At 50.2% G+C, this 13,067-nt stretch overlaps 1 protein-coding gene across 1 annotated transcript in view; it reads right to left on the minus strand.

Annotated features, from left to right (window-relative positions):
- Window positions 1–830: 830 nt before the first annotated feature.
- The window catches only part of LOC144946222 (mitogen-activated protein kinase 14-like), a 43,283-nt gene continuing 31,046 nt past the window's right edge, over window positions 831–13,067 (minus strand). The window contains exons 7-12 of the mRNA XM_078875083.1: window positions 12,054–12,168; window positions 11,214–11,285; window positions 7,653–7,732; window positions 6,458–6,536; window positions 4,214–4,387; window positions 831–3,551 (exon numbers count right to left, since the gene is read on the minus strand). Of these exons, the coding sequence (XP_078731209.1) occupies window positions 3,490–3,551; window positions 4,214–4,387; window positions 6,458–6,536; window positions 7,653–7,732; window positions 11,214–11,285; window positions 12,054–12,168 (582 nt within the window). The 3' untranslated portion in view covers window positions 831–3,489. The remainder of the gene's footprint in view (window positions 3,552–4,213; window positions 4,388–6,457; window positions 6,537–7,652; window positions 7,733–11,213; window positions 11,286–12,053; window positions 12,169–13,067) is intronic.

A 13,067-nucleotide genomic window follows, 5' to 3' on the forward strand; every position in this document is an offset into this window, starting at 1 on the left:
AAAAGACGAATGTGATCATTCTGACGTGACAACACGGTGTTCATTTGAGTTTATGGTATCCGCATTACTGTCGGTCACGGTGGTGATTTCTTTCGGGAATTCTGAAGTACAAGATGTAAAAAAAAAACACGTTTCATAGAACAAGGCAAAGTGTGGTGCGATTTCTGTTGTCATTGAATTTTGTTGCAACTTCTATCTAAATACCGGGCGAGGTAGGGCACTTCGCGATTAATCCCGGTCACCTGAGTTGGATTCCTCGCCACGGCCAAAGGAAGAACCGAGTTAAACAAGAACTGATCCTTGATCCGCCGCCCCTTTTACCAACCCGCACTGACCAGCGTGGTGAAGTATGGCCACAGAAAAACCAATGAAAAAATAAGAGGTTTTAACCCCCTTTCTGGCAATAAAGGAGCAGGTGGTATGATGTTCAAACACCAACCAAATAGAAACCTTTTTTGCAAAGAATCAAGTCTGCATTGACCACGTGTACGTGTGGTTGATGCAATCGTTGATTCTTTGCAAAAAGGCTTCTATTTGGCGTTTGAACATCTTAACATTACTCCTGTTTTATTGCCATGAAGGCTAAACCCTTTGGTTATTTTTTAATGCTTTGATACTGGCAAAAAGGTCCCATTTTGTATCTGCAAAACCCCACGACTGACCAGAGCATGGATAGGCCTGCGTACAGCAGTGGTTTTACAAGCCACGTGGAGCGAGTGTAAATCAGGATTTCACTTTGCCCAATTTCAACATTTTCACGTGGCGTTGTGGCAGCATTTGCAGACTGGCAAAAGAAGATTTCGCACTCGGATCGCCGTCATTTCCCTTGAGATATTTTTTGTTTTTATTAAGCAACGATAGGAATTTTTTTATTCGGCCTAAAATCGACAGCGGCCCCGCAAACTACACAATGACAGAGTTCTGTTATTAATGATATAATAGACGGATGAGGAGCGTCGCTGCCGACCGTATTTACACAATTGGAAAAAGATGAAAACGCCGACGACACGAACAGACGAACACGAATAGGGCAATCATGAGCGGCTTACATAAGAATGATACAGATGAACGGTAATTAAGACAAAATATCATTATGTACAATACTCTTAAAACTCTTTGAGAGAACCATAACACAACTTGACGCGATGGCTGTGCCCCCCCCCCACACACCCCCGCCCTTCTGTGAGGCACCGGCCAACACCAGAAGTGAAAAGCGGTGAAGATGGGGGGCCTGGCGTTGTAAAGCACTGGAGGTGGCGTTGACACTTTGAGAGGCAGTCACGGGGAGAGGTCATACTCGTGGTTGGTTAGTTGGCTAGAGTTGGGGCTCGTACAAGCGGCCGGTTGCCTTATGTACGTACGTTGAACTTCTTTCGCACCATACGTACGTAGCCAAACCGTGCTAATCGTAGGTGCGGGTCTAGTTAGTTGGGGGTAGTTGGTGCACGTTGATAGTTGCTCCTTGGTTCGAGTTGCATAGGGCTAAGTACATTGATTAGGGCAACGGCTAGCACAATTAGCGGATTGGTTGGGGTTGAACTAGTTAGGGCTTTTAGTAAGGCTCGTGGCTGGTGTATTTTATTCCCTCACCATTTGCCCCTTCTCCCCATGTTGAGCACCGAGGCCTTTTTAGGTTTTGTTCCACTTTTCATTTCCGGTGCTCAGTGCCCCGATTGGGGCGATTTACGACATGCTCGGGCGTAGCAGAGGACGTCTTCAATAAACCTGGCACCCACATCACCTCCAGCCGGTACCCCCCCGCGCGCCTACGATGCATATGACATACCGCGTCTAATGCAGCGGCAACACTGTCAAAAGCTCCCCGGGTTTTGCCCGCCGGTGTTGTTCAGCACGGTGTGCGGACGTTTCGCTTCGCGTGTTTAGTTGCCCCCCTTCAAAAAAAATGCCGTCCAGCGAGTGAAATTTCCCAAATGCGGCGTCCGAGCGAGAGAGCGATCGATCGATACGTCAAGCCACCGCGCGGTACAACTCGGAAAAAAAACACATTGCAGGTGAGTAACGGCACTGCCTGGAAAACCGACACGGTAGTAATACTGTCGTCATTACCACCAAGCGTGTTCCTCCTTCCCATCAGTTGGGAGAGTGACCTGTGTGGGCTGTGCGCCGTGCACGACAACATGCGATGGATGTCAACCGCCACGTTCGGTATTTGGGGCCACACACCAGCCGAAGGTCATCTGGGTCTCTTAGTGCGTTCATAAACATTTTTCCAAGTCATTGTTACAGACACGACGTATCACGTATCTGTTGCAACAGCTTGCTGTGGTCTCCACGCTTATAACACAGCTCCCCGGACATTCATTGCATTACTGGCTTGCTGCCGATGTGCCTCAATCGGCGTAAAACACATAAGTGTCGCCCACACGACGGACTAGCTGCAAATACCTTTACGTTGCTTTATGTATTATATCAGCAGCCCGTGAGGATAAATATACCATTTTTATTGTGAATATAATGTCATGTAAAAATAACAAATAAAAAATAAACCTCCCTTTAATCGTGGGACGGGACTGGTTTCTTTACACAGGAATGGTGCCACGGCAGCGGAATAAGAGCAGGCCCGCTCCTACCGCTACGGCTCATCCGCTAATGCCGGCTGCGGGGCCGTGCAGGGGACGTGGCAAGCATGTAAGGCACTTAAAAAGAGCAGCAGCCAACGTGTGATGGCACCACTGCCCATCCCCGTGGTTGGTTGGTTTATGGCTTTTTTTTTTATTGCTTTTCGAATCGGGTGACTTTTGTAGCCCCGCTGACCGAAAGTCTTCTCAGCAGATTTCTCCAGTTCTGAGCTGTAACTGACCCTGGGTGGTGTAAAAGGGTTCTTGAGATGTTTCTAATGAAGTGGGGGGGGGGGGCGGGGGGAGAGGGTGGTCGGCGTTTTCTCCAGGAATTCTCTTCGGCCCACTTTCCTCAAATCAAGCGTTCTAAGCGGATTTGCAACGGCGGTGAAATCAACGTGCTTCCACCACTTTTAATCCCTCGCACCCGTTTAGCCGTGGAGGGTACATTTTCAACATGGGGCACACTCGCACACATCTCCCAAGCGCGCCCTGGGAGGTTAGAGCCACGGAAGAAAGCCTCCTCGCCGTGAATCGACTCGAATAAATAGCACGCGCCAGGCGTGGCTTGCGATGTTGAAGCCTGCGCGTCATCTTGGTTATCGGGGTCCCTGGTTCCCGTTGTTGCCTTTATTGCTTCGTTACTTGCACAAGGAGGAGGAAGAAGAAGAATGCCCACCTGCGCTCCCTGACCGATGACAACTGGGGTCTTGGCATCGGCCTCCAATTAGAATTGAGTGACGTCACGGATATCGCCGCCGACTCACAAACTCCAGTCCGAGAATTTTTGGACGCGCCTCTAGGAAGGGGCCCACGGCGGTGACGAGATTGCGAGGATGCCACCCACCCTGCCCCCACCACCATCACCACCACCTCCTCCTCCTCACCGCTCTCCAAGGCGCCAGATCACTTATATATCCATGTCGTCCGTCTCTGGCGGAACGTAATTCACGATCTCTTCAAAGGCCAGTTCTGCGGTGCAATGGATCGGAAGCAGTGGGGGAAAAGGAGGACATCATGGGCATTAGGCACCAGGGACAATTCATTTTGCGCTCTCTTTAAATTTCCCCCCCCACAGTTTAGTCCAATTGGGGCCAAGTCATTAGAAGAAAAATCTAATCAGAATTATCACAGCACAGTGCATCACGCTGCGTGTTACAAACGGGCCGTGGAAACAGACATCCTAGAGCTACGGAGATATGTCCCAGTGTCAACCTTCATGCTAAGTAGGAGACGCCACTCTCTTACATGCCGTGCTGCGATGAAATGTTTGTGGCATGGCAATCAAATTTATTCTTTACATTCTAAGATGAAATGTAACCAAATGAACTAAAAACCGAAATTTCATCAGATTTTTGTGAGTGAATCATGGGCACACACAAAGTAATTCCACAAACTCATTACACTTGGCCACCAAACTCGCTACACATGAGAACCCAGTTTAACCATGGGTGGGGGCTTTGGTGTGCAGGCGGCTGTGTGTGCGGCTGTGCGTGCGGCTGTGTGTGCGGTTGTGTGTGCGGTTGTGTGTGCGGTTGTGTGTGCGGCTGTGCGTGCGGTTGTGCGTGCGGTTGTGCGTGCGGCTGTGTGTGCGGTTGTGCGTGCGGCTGTGTGTGCGGCTGTGTGAGCCCCACGTTTGATCTCGTCGATGCTGAGCAGTCGGTTCTCGTGCGACTCGTCGAAGGGCGACGCCTCGGGCTCGTCCTCGGGGTCGTGGTACTGCGCCAGGTACGGGTGCGCCAGCGCCTGGCTGGCCGTCACGCGCCGCTCAGTGTCCAGCACCAGCATGCGCTCCAGCAGCTCCACCGCTGGGACGAACAAAGGTGGGCGCAAGGTCAAAGGGGAAGCCGCGTTAGTGGAGCCAGGACAATGAGTGGATTACAGTCGATCAATCAGCTGAAAATGTTACAACTGCGTCTAGTGTTTGCAGCTTAAGTACCATTACATTCACAATACCGTGAATATTTAATGCCCAAGAGAGGAAAAAAGGCGACTCATTGCACCCCAACTGAAAATACAAGAAAATTATGCATGTATGTTGAACTTCTTTCACGCCGTACATAGTCAACCGATTTGCTAATCGGACGGGGGGGGGGGGGGCATGGGCTCTTTCAAGTCGTGTGGTGGGAGAAAGTTTTTGCAAAAATCTGGTGGGAAAGCGGTGAAATCACCGGTACGGGAAAACCTCGGCGAACGCGGGGGGGGGGGGGGGGGATCATGTTCCTGGAAGATGCTGCGTCGAGCGAATCCAAGTTCAACAAATAATCGACCTCATGGGAAGAATAGGATTGCGTTCCTAGGTCTGAAATGATCAAGCCCCTCCCACTTTGTTTCACTAAAATACAAAAAAATGTGCCCTTATATTCTAACAAAGCAGTGGTTCTCAACCTTGTTGAATTTAGTTTCAAGCGAGTACCCCCCCCCCCCACCTCCCACCTTGCCTGACCAAACATGGTTCTGAGAAATAAATGTATGAATAATGAGCATCAATATTTTAATCATTTGTCTATTTTCTGAGGTATCCTAACTAGCTAAGTAACTGCAAGCGAATTAAAAAAAATCAACGGACGCTCTACAATGCGTGACGTAATTTGTTCGCACTAGCTGGTTACCCTTGGAAACCTACATTGTTTAGGATCAATGAGTTTATATATCCTTTATATCGTACTAGGTTACCATACGGATTTACATTTTATCGTAGTTATTTTATATCGGCATATTCACACGTGACTATTCACGCGTTTAGAATCCACCTCACGTTACCCCCTGGGACATTGCCAACGTGTATCCACAGGGGTCCGCGTACCCCCGGCTGAGAACCGCTGTAATAAAGGATTCAGTGTCGCTCTCCATTTCTTTGTGTGTGTGTGCGCACTTTCAATTTCACCTCAACACAACCCCCCCCTCCTCTCCAGTACTCTTACCGCACCGCAGCACTCACACACTCGCCCCCCCGACACTGAGCTCCCAGCCCGACTCTCGCCCCTAACGCTGCCACTTGGAACGTCAATGATTCGCCACTTAGGCCTCAGTATGACTGTTGTCCTCAACGAGTGGGCGGCTGGATGCGTGCAGCAATGTGTGTGAACGTTTGTGGGGGAGCGGTAGTGTAGTCGCGGTTAGCGCTGTGCTGCGTTACGAACCCACCGACCTGAGTTCGATTACTTGAAACGGTCCTGGGCCTCCCCGAGGTCGTCGGACTTAAATGAATACCTGGTGCGGTGTGTAAAAACATCACCACTGGGGAGACAAAGGCAGTTGGGCGTGGTGCTGGCCACCCAACCCCCTCGTGTGCCATGCCGGCCTTCATAGGTACTCGCTAGCAGCACTTGCCCCAGCAGTCTGTTAAGGCTATACGGGGAATCTTTGTCTTTTGAACATTTGCGTTGTGCGCAAGTGTTGAGTGTAGTTGTGTTACATCATCGAACGAAAACACAAAAGATCCATGGTAAACAAACCGTTGTCACAGATGATTAATTCACACCACAGTACTCTCCAACGGGTGCAGCACTCTCACCTCCGCAAGCCTACGGAGCAACCGTCTTAGCAATCAGGTATGTCTGTCGAACTTCCTACGCACCGTACGTAGCCCACCGGAGTGACGTCAAACCGCGCATGGCTGACACCTCACCGCCCCCCCCCCCCACACCACACCATGTTCCGGAAAACAGACCGCATCAAGTAAAACGACGTAAACCATAAACCACGCGCATTCGGAGAACCACGCGCGTTCGATCAAACACGCGCGTCTGGCGAGGTTGTCCTACATATGACCCCAGCCATGAGGCAGAAATCGGCGAAAAACTGCCTCCACGCAAATCGGGCAGCGGCAACTGACGAAGCTGTTCATCGTGAAAAGGGGAGAAAAGAAAACTCACCGTTGGGATTCGCCCCGAGAAACACGTCCCGGAAGTCGCGTTTCTTCATCACGGGCAGCGACTGGATGTAGTTCCTGGCCTGCGAGGAGCACGGGAGGTTCGTCGATGCACCACACGATTAGCTCCCGTACGGCCTAGCGGTTAGGACTCATGGTTCTTACCCAGGTGGCCAATGTTCAGGGTTTTCCAGGTCAAATCGAGGCTATCCTCGGTTCTCGCCGGGTTAAACTGAACAAACTTGATCGGTCGAGACGACACTGACACCAGCTGGTCGCCCAGTAACATTCGGACTCCCGCGCCGGCCGAGTGACTTCGACCTGGTTTTTCCACCTCACTTTTATCATCGCCGTGCAATCTGAACTTGAGGCCTCCCCCCCACCCCACACCCCTCTCTTGGCAGCTCCTCGGCGTGTGCTGCTAATGGGAGCACTTAAAAAAAAGTTTCGGCCATCAGGTCGGGTTTCACGAGACAACCGGTGGCGTGTGTCAAGAGACCGTGAAGTTTACCCGCAGGGCCGATCGCAACAAGAGACAAAGATGCCCCCCACCGTATAGCCTCGGCAGACTTTTGGGGCAAGTGCCGTTAGCGAGCGGCACTTATATAGGCACGCGAGGGGGTCGGTGGCCAGCACCACGCCCGGCCGCCTTTGTCTCCCTAGTACACGATGTTGACACACCGCACTTGAGGCTGAGTCTACCTACGGGAGGCCCAGGACCGGTTCATTGGTCGCGAGTAGGAATCAAACTCGGGTCAGCAGGTTCGTAGCGCAGCGTGCTAACCGCTGCACTACCGCTCCCCCCCCCCCCCCCCAATACCAACACCTGCCATGTGCCACCGAGTGACGGTGAAGTCACCACGGCGCCTGTGCCAGACCAGGTGCACTTTGCGGGCAAGCGAAATGTCGAAGGCTCGCTGACAGGTCTCGGGACAGATCCAGGTGCCATGTATCGGCTGAGATGACCAGTAGATGCACACAACAACCGCCATTCGCCACTAAGTGGCGGTGACGTCACCACGACGCTTGTGCCAGGCCATGTGCACCTTGAGGCCACGTGAAGTGTCGAACGCCCGCTGGCAGGAGGTCACGGGGCAGACCCAGGTGCCACGGGTCAACTGACTGAGATGACCGAGATGCACACACACGCATGCTCACGCACACACACGCATGCACACACACAGTATTTTCCCACTCACCGAGTCCGAGGAAATCTTTTGCATGAGCTCAGGGCCAGGTGTCCCCACCAGTTGCATAATCAGCTTCAGCTGGTCGATGTCTGCCACTCTGTGTCAAGGAAACGGAGCACGTGGGTGACCACAAAAACATTCATGTCCTGCAAGTGGGTAGCCGACTTGAGACCTCCGTCCAGCAGTGGATCGATCATGACCGGCGCTGACGACGAGAACCACGAATGGACGCCGCACATGCCAGACGTTGGGAGGCAAACGGCGTGAATGGTGGCATGTGGCCTGTAATCGGGCGAGGGTTGGGGAGGGATCCCCGTGGAAATTCACCAAACTCTCAAAAAACCCCCGCTGAGGTGTGAGCTGGCCAGAAGGCAGCACAGCAAGCGGGTTCGTGCACAAGTCTGCACGGAGCTTTCAGCACAAATCCCCGATGAGCATCGTAAATTTGTACACAACGATTACCTCCAACTCATAGCAAAAACCACAGAAATGGCCAAAACAACTTATTGCATACAAAAAAGTATTGACTCGGTGCGGCTTTCCTGAATAAACGCTAGGTTGAATGCACGAGCAACGATTCTGGCGGGCATGGAGGCTATTATCATTCCACCTCACGGTTAGCGCAGCGGCTACTGTGCCAAAAATGTGGTTCTCAAACTTTTTTGGCTACTGTGACCCCGTTGTTGAATTTTGCTTCAACCAACCCTTGCCGGACCCAACTTGGTTGAGAAATAAATGTATGAATATTGAGCACCAATATTTTAACCATTTGTCCATTTTGTGAGGTATCCTAACTAGCTAGCAACTTGCAAGGGAACAAAAATAAATTCAACGGACACTCTGCAAGAGTGGCGTCATTTGTTCGCGCTCGCTGGTTACTCTCGGTAACCCACGTTGTTTACGATCGGTGAGTTTAGAAAAGCCTTTCATGTCGTTTTAGGTTACCACAAGGATTTGAATTTCATCGGGAGTTATTTTACACTGGCCGATTCATACAGGATTAGTCACCAAAGACTCTCACGAGCGACATAATTTCACGCATTTATAAATCACCACAAGTACGTACCCCCCCCCCCCCCCGGGAACATTGCCACGTTGTACCCCCAGGGGTCTACGTATTCCCCCCCCCCCCCCCCCGGTTGAGAACCACTGCTCGAGAGCTTCCTCGAGTGGAGACCCTTCCTTCCGTTCTGCCCAGCTCGTGGCGGGCGTGCAATTGCGGGGGTTGCGTTTGTTTTGACATATTTTTTTTTCCATCACCAACTGCAGGTTGTTTTGCAAAAAAATAATAATGCCCATCGGTTGTTCTGCTGTCGTTTGTGCCCAGCGTGGATGACGAAAGCAGTTTTAGAGAAATGTGAATTCACCGTCTCGGCCGCGCCCTATGCAGGCGCACCCGCAAGTTAGACTCGTTTGGCAAGCCACACTTGCATAGCGCAACAACAACAAAAAAATCACAACTAAATTTACACTCGTGCGTCACTCTATAGCCAAGGACATCGAGGGGCCGTGCGTGTTGAGAATGCCCAGTGGGCCGGTCTACCACGTGATTATCGGGGGACCTGATGGCTTCAGGGCCATGTTAAAAGTTACTCACGCGGGGGATACATTTAAAAAAAACATTTGCCAATATAATTCGAGATACAAAATCGCCGTATGGATGCCATTTCAGCTGTTTAATACGAGATGCGATGTAAAGTCACGGTTACATTATTGGCTGACGTGCTCACTCTCTGGTTCAGTGAGGGGTTTCGAGTTTCATCAGCTGTGATGGAGCGAGACAGAAATTCGCTTTCCTTCACACAGGAATCTTGGGTGATAAGGCACAGCAAATCCCGTAAAAATGTTGTTCCTCTGTTAATATTTTGGGCGCAACGGGAGACACGCACCTTTGGGAAAGTCAACTCGTCACGGGCGATTCAACGTGCTGCTCCCGCACCCCCGATTAGCGTGATGGGTTACGTATGGTGCGAAAGATGTTCAACATACATACTTACCCCGAAGCGTTGGTGTACGGTGTTTTTTCTGCAATATTTTGCTGTCTTTTCTTGGATTTTCTGTTTGCACTCAGTCACATGTTCACTTTAAGATGTTTTTTTGTTCATGTTTTTGTTTTTTGTTTGTTGTGGTTGCACCCGATTCAAGAGCCGAATGGCTCACATGGCTATACCCAATAAATAAACTTGAACTTGAAAACTGCTGATTTGGTGCTTAATTCCTTCTCGCCCATCATCAAACGTCAACCTCGGCGATGATTTATCTTTTGATACTATAGCGCCCTTGACGCTCGGGTGCCTCAGAGTACTTTCTGTGCACTAAACCTAGGTTCTCCAGGAAAGAGATAAAATCCGTTCCCTACAACGTCCCATCAGAAACGACGGCAACGCGCTTTAGCGACACGCAGGGAGTCTCGTAACCGTTGCCTTCAATAAACGCCGACAGATTGTCACCACGGTGCGCTTGCTCTGCGACTTGCTGGAGAACAATGCGAAGGTTTGATATTCGGGAGAAATGCCGTGTGGCCTGCGGAGAAATGGGGCAGAGTGGCGTTTCAGCACCCGTGGAATTGTCGGGAAAGCTTGGTTGGGGGCATTCTGCAAACGCATGACAGGGAGCCCAGACCTTGCCCCTTCAGACGTCCGGCCACGCAACGTTCTGAGAGAAGTGCCGAGTGGAAGGCGGTTGACGGTGATGCAACTTTCGATTTAAAGCTTTCGTGACTGCAGGGATTCATCTTCTTGGTTCTTTCGGTAAAGTCATGTAGAAGGGAAAGAATAAAATAATAAAAATAAAACATAATACAATTATTTTATAAAACATAAAAAAATTATTTAATTATGTTTATTTTTATTATTTTATTATTTCCCTTCTACGTGACTTTACCGAAAGAACCAAGAAGAAGTGATGCAACTGCGAATGAATGACAATGCTGAATAAAGTCGCGGCTTATGGATGAACCACGAGACTTCTGTGCTGCCGGCATCAGGAGGCTTGTGGGCCACTGAGACAAGCGAGTTCCAGCAGAGGTGACGCGTACTGAAACGCCGACATTTCTCACAATTATATTCCCACTAGACTGTCAGCGTAATCGTAGGATGACGACACTCACATTCTCACAGGGAACGGTGCACTGCCCTGTGTTGGAGAATGGCACGGGTAGATGATGTTTTTAAAAATACTTCGGAAGTAACTTCAACAGCCACTTTAGGAGATACGAGTTTTAGATTCCCTGCAGACGGTGAAATTTCAATCGAACCAAAACGTGAATGCCTTAGAGCCGGAATTAATGACAATCATGCTACAAAAACTAATTTTAAGTGACGTGGTTCTTACATAGCCCTCGACGATCCATTAGGCCGAGACCACCAACTCCCAGTTGAACCGCGTGCAGCTGAAAGTCACATTCACACCCAACCCACAGTGGTTGTCCACTCGGTGTCTCTCTGGCATGAGATAAGGCCCCTGGGGACCACCCAGCCAGCCACCTGCACACACGCACGCACGCCGTTTAACGTTTCCCCCCCCGCCCCCCCCCCCCCCTTTCAAAAGAAGCAGGTTTTAGAAGGATACAGTCAGTCCCAGGGAAAAGTGCCCGTCCGGTCAGGAGTTCAGCCATGATGCAGCCCACAGACCAGATGTCCACTGAAAACGGCACAGGTCATAACACGCACAGCACACACGGGTCACACCATGAGTCACAACACATTGCGCATAAACTACACATCGCGCCCCTGCCGCATGCCACGGACACCCCTGGTCACATCACGGAGGTCACGCCACGCATCACAGGGTCACCGCAACACACCACGATCCACATGTCGTATGGGACACACCGCATCGCACGAGCAGCACGACACAGTGCCGCACATCATATGGGTCACAACGCACCACGCGTTTGTTACACGTGGATCGTATCACACCGCACAGGCTGAACACTGCACACAGCACACGCGATGGCTCCAAAAGAGTTTTTTTGGGGGTTAGATCGCGTGAATATAAATGTGTCGTTAAACCTGCCACCACTCGACACAGCCAATTAAAGTTACTAATTCAGCACACCGGTGTGTTGGGAGACAATTCTAGCCATCGCCTGATGATGCTCGTCGTAATTACCGATGAAATGTCACGGGACTCGAATTGTAAATGTTGTGGGTTTACTCTCCAACACACAAGCGGTGTGCTGAACTGGTAACCAATCGGCACGTTTCGTTCATGTGTCAAACCTCACCAATTGGCTGCGTCGGGTGGTGGCGGGTTTAACGACACATTTATATTCACACGACCGAACCCAAAAAAAACCTCTCTCATGGATAAATATTGGTCGCAACAGCACTACGACTACTCCTCCTACTACTACGTGTTAAACTGACGCAGCGGCTGTGTGAACTCGGCGCACGCCACGTAGCTTACCGGTCTGGTTGTAGTGCATCCAGTTGAGCATGATTTCGGGCGCGCGGTACCAGCGAGTGGCCACGTAGCCAGTCATCTCCTCGTCCGTCAACCGCGCCAACCCAAAGTCCAGGATCTATACGGAGACAGCGTCGCCAGGGGGCCTTGTCACGTCGACGCCACCCTTCTTTACAGAGCTGGTGCACGATTAGAACGTTGAAGAGTGAAAATCCGACTAGAAATTGTTTCAATCGACCGCTTGCTCTCCTCGCGGTCAGCTTCCTCGAGCCTCCGTTCCTTTAGAGCAGGGGTGGGGAACCTTTTATCTGCCGAGGGCCATTTGGATGTTTATAACATCATTCGTGGGCCATACAAAATTACATTCATGTTGCTATGAAAAAAGCGCCTAGATTTATTGAATTTCGAGTAATGCGGTTGCCTTGGCAGGGCCAGACCAAATTATTTCGCGGGCCTTATACGGCCCGTGGGCCAGACGTTCCCCACCCCTGCTTTACAGCAGTGTGGTTATATATTCTTGGTTCTTTCGGTAAAGTCACGTAGAAGGGAAATAATAAAATAATAAAAATATTAAACGATAAAAATTCTCACGACGTTTCGACTGCAACACACCTGATGATGATTGCTTGTGTTGCAGTCGAAACGTCGTGAGAATTTGTATTTAAAATTGTTTTATTATTTTATTATTTCCCTTCTACGTGACTTTACCGAAAGAACCACGAATATGAATCCCTGCAGTCACGAAAGCTTTAAATCAAAGCAGTGTGATTCTTCACCTTTAATGCAGCCTGCACCCCCCTTTGGTTCTGAATCGTAAAAAATAAAAATAATCTTAATAAAGACGTAGGTTTGATGAAACCAAGTAAGATGTCATTGAGGTGCCCGTGCTTCATTTGTGATTTCGAGGATTTACCTTAAAAAACAACCTGGTCACGACTCGCACCACCAGAAAGGGCATCTGGCACCCCAAGGGGGTGCAGCGTGCACCGCAGGTTAACAGCCACCGCTTTAGATTAT

Source organism: Lampetra fluviatilis, chromosome 40, assembly GCF_964198595.1.
Source record: "Lampetra fluviatilis chromosome 40, kcLamFluv1.1, whole genome shotgun sequence".
NCBI classification, from domain to species: domain Eukaryota; kingdom Metazoa; phylum Chordata; class Hyperoartia; order Petromyzontiformes; family Petromyzontidae; genus Lampetra; species Lampetra fluviatilis.